Here is a 3,529-nt window from a genome sequence, read left to right as displayed (position 1 = left end):
ATTAAGAAATTATATATATATATATATATATATATATATATATATATATATATATATATATATATATATATATATATATATATATATTATTTTATTGTTGATATAAAATTGTAAGAAATTTTAAAAGAACATGCAGTATATTAGAACTAAGTAAAATAATATCTTATCAGATAGGACTAATTACTGGAGATGATGTAATATCTGTGGTAGTTTTTTTTTTTTTGAGTTATGTAACTTATTCTTTCAGACGCATAAATAAAACTTCAAGTTTTTCTTCCCCTTTCATTCTTGCATTGTCCAACCCTGACCATTCCTGCACTCCCTGCCGTTCCAACGTTATTTTCCATTTCTTTTCGCTTCCTTCTCTAGGAAAAATAAAAAATGGTTAGTTCTCTCTCTGTATTATCTTTAGTTTTTGGGTAATGTCAGAAAATGAATAAGAGAGAACTGAACTGAAGCTCCCTGCAATTTGATGTTTTCGTCGGACAATCTCGAAATCATGGGAATATGAGTGCACTGTGTTCTCTCTTATTTTAAACCGTTTCCGGAAGTTAGTGATTCTTTTCTTTAGGGTCGAGTTTGAGTTGAATTCAATGTCGATCTGATAATCAGCATTGAGCAGTGTACAATTTAGGTAATAATCATGTGTTTGGATATTGAGCAACTGTCTATTCGCTTGTCTTTTGGTGAAAAATCTTTTGCTGATATCAACTCCAGTGTTTAATGTGTTAGATTTTTCATAATCACAACGTGTCCTCTGCTTCCTTCAATTTGCTTCTTATCTGGCTGTAGTCAAATGCTTCTAGATGATAAAAATGTTGATCCATTTATACATTAGTTGAGACTGCAGTCTTTCACAATAAGTTTGTACTTGAACAGTTAGCTATAAGTTTAACTATTTCCAGCAGCTCTGTTAGATTAGAAGTGGTGTTCAATTTGCAATTAACCAGTTGTGTATTCATATTTTAACTTCAATATTCATTGTTTCCTTTTGGTTCAGTTGAAAATGAAGTTTCTTGATTGGTACTTGAAGATTGGGTTTGTATCTGCTTTGATCGGGGCTTCAATGGAGGTGTTCATGATCAAAACTGGCTTCTGTGTGAGAACTTTCCTTTCTTATTCTCTAACCTCTCTTGCCCTGCATTACCCTTTTCTTGATTTTCCATTTAATGCTCTTGTTGAAGTGAGTTTTCAAAACTTTTAAAAGATTTTTCATTCTGGTTAATATGATATGACCTTTTGAGTGAACACCTATAAGGTTGGTTTGGTAGGAAACATATTAAGGATTAAAAAAGAAAAGGAAAAAGATATGGCCTTGAGTTGTCTAGTACTAGCTGATTATTGATTTTGGTTTGCTAGATTAGTATCTTGGATTCTAATGTAGTGATGTTTTTTCATGGAGCACCATGGTCTTCCAATGAAAATGAAATTCGGAAAATATCGTGAACTCTGTTATACACGTCTTTTACATTATTTGTCTTGGCCAAGTTGCCCAATAAACACGTTATTTGGGGTATGTAGAGAATTTAATAATTGTTTTCTAAGGTATTGCGATAACCCCCCATGATTGTTTTCACCAAAGGATTTTGACTTTATAAAAGTCTGATTTTTGTTTCAATTTTTCCTTGCCTTGTATTTGTACAGATGACAAAGTAACTGTTTTGGAGTCAGAAAAGCGTGCTTGGGAGAACTCCCCGGATGCTCAGGCTATTAGAGAAGCTCTCAACCCCTGGAGACATATTGATGCCGAAGAAACAAAAAAGTCCTGACTCAAGTATGAAGCATTTTCTTAAAATCCACTAGTCATTTTTTGAGAACACAAGATTTATTTGAGAATATACTGGAATAAAATGATAACAATTGGACTAGTTATTCTATTATGAAACTGAATCTGGTATTGTCCATCCAACAAAGTGGATTGCTTGCTACATCTTGTCAGCTGGACCCCAAATCATGGCAACTGTGGGATGACTCACAACCTTTAACTTTACCATCTGGTTTAGAATCTTTTATATATTTTATTTGACTTTTGAAGAAGTGTTTAGAGTTTTCTTGATAATATGATACAAGTGTTGGAGAATTTGATCAAAACACAATCTAAAATGGATTTCTTGAGGCGTGAATGATTATTGTCTTTAAAGATTTATCCACATTATATTTGTAAATCCCTCCGATTTAACATGAACGTTTTTATATTGAAGAATTCTGAACTCTGATTATAGTCCTAGCCTTAGGAGCTTGAGGGAATTCTGATGCAAGAATATCCAATGTAAGTCAAAACTCGATACTATGTTGCAAATTCAAGCCCCTAGGGTAACTAGGTATATTATTCCTAACATGGCCAGACACTATTCTCATTTGGTTTCCAATCCAAGAGTCCAAAATGGAACTCTCGTGGTAAATCATACATGTAAACCTTGATAACAAGTTCATCATTTTGGTGGCATTTCCCTTCATCATGTTTCACTAGTTTTTTGTTCCCAAATGAGGATTCAACATTTTGCTTCGGCATCTGATACTTTGAACCATCTAATGCAGATAAATGCTTTGAATTGGGTATCACATTATACTCCATGTGATTAGGATGATATGTGGATTGCATAACAAAGAACCGCTACAAGACGAACATAAGCGATGTCATTGTAAAGAAGCAAAACAATGACTTTCTAAAACCAACCTTGAATGAAGAAGGCCCATTTCTCTCAGCCATTATTCACCACTATTTCAGCACTTCACACCGCCATGCCCTCCTCTATTTAACACAATCATAAGCATTGTTAATTGCACAAACACCACAAAGGGAAAGAAGGATGACCATACACATCAATTCAATATGAACCTCTACAAGTGAATAGTTTTAAAGATTACATTAATAGCACAATTCACCATTCATTGAAATTATCAACCATAAACATGATGAATGCTTACTATACTCAGATAAACATTGTGCCATATTTGCAACCCAATTGAAAATGAGAAATAAGGAGATCCACCAAGCTTAACATTTGTTGCAAATCTCACATTGACTCAAAACAATAACAAGAAAAAAAAAAGGAAAGATGTTAGTGTATTGTCGTAGTTGTAGTTATTATGTCATTATGTGTAAACTGAGAAAGGAATGGAAGAAGAGAGCACATGAATAAGGTCTAACGGTGAAAACGAGCTTCTAAGCTTTGAACTACACTATTTTGTGTATCTTATTTATTTTGTTAGTAATAGTAATTAGCGAAATTCTACATAATTTTAGTTTTCTTCTTCAATTTACCAGGAAAAAATCGCATTTTATATGATTGAATGATATTATGAAATGATGCATCTCATTATGTGGATTTGTTGTGGGTTTGATGACTACTCTTTTAAGTATTGGATAGACAATGGGTATGAATATTAATGGTACGGATATGAATAAATTCTAATAATTATAAATAAATTTTATTTAAATATTTTTTTAAATTAAGTAATAAAAAAAAATTATTAATGAAAAACTGGTATTATTGAATAATTGTTAAAATTTGATTTTATTTTTTTA

General features: G+C 32.0%; 1 protein-coding gene across 2 annotated transcripts; it reads left to right on the top strand.

Moving 5' to 3' along the window:
* Window positions 1–263: 263 nt before the first annotated feature.
* LOC108345100 (uncharacterized) lies at window positions 264–3,009 on the top strand. Of its 2 annotated transcripts, XM_017583673.2 has the most exons (4): window positions 264–384; window positions 1,001–1,097; window positions 1,645–1,774; window positions 2,539–3,009. In XM_017583673.2, the coding sequence occupies exons 1-3, from the start codon at window positions 382–384 to the stop codon at window positions 1,767–1,769; spliced, it is 225 nt and encodes a 74-aa protein (XP_017439162.1). In that variant the 5' UTR covers window positions 264–381; the 3' UTR covers window positions 1,770–1,774; window positions 2,539–3,009. The 2 variants fall into 2 exon arrangements, with proteins under 2 accessions (XP_017439162.1, XP_017439161.1); XM_017583672.2 differs by lacking the exon at window positions 2,539–3,009 and having other exon boundaries at window positions 1,645–2,037.
* Window positions 3,010–3,529: the final 520 nt, after the last annotated feature.

The sequence above is a fragment of the Vigna angularis genome, chromosome 8 (genome assembly GCF_016808095.1).
Source record: "Vigna angularis cultivar LongXiaoDou No.4 chromosome 8, ASM1680809v1, whole genome shotgun sequence".
NCBI lineage: Eukaryota > Viridiplantae > Streptophyta > Magnoliopsida > Fabales > Fabaceae > Vigna > Vigna angularis.
Note: the sequence above shows the minus strand (reverse complement) of the source record. Positions and strands in the feature narration are given on the sequence as shown.

Coding starts and splice junctions, on each gene's coding strand:
- LOC108345100 (XM_017583673.2), top strand. Junction 1,098..1,644: donor CATGATCAAAACTGGCTTCT/GTGTGAGAACTT, acceptor GTATTTGTACAG/ATGACAAAGTAACTGTTTTG.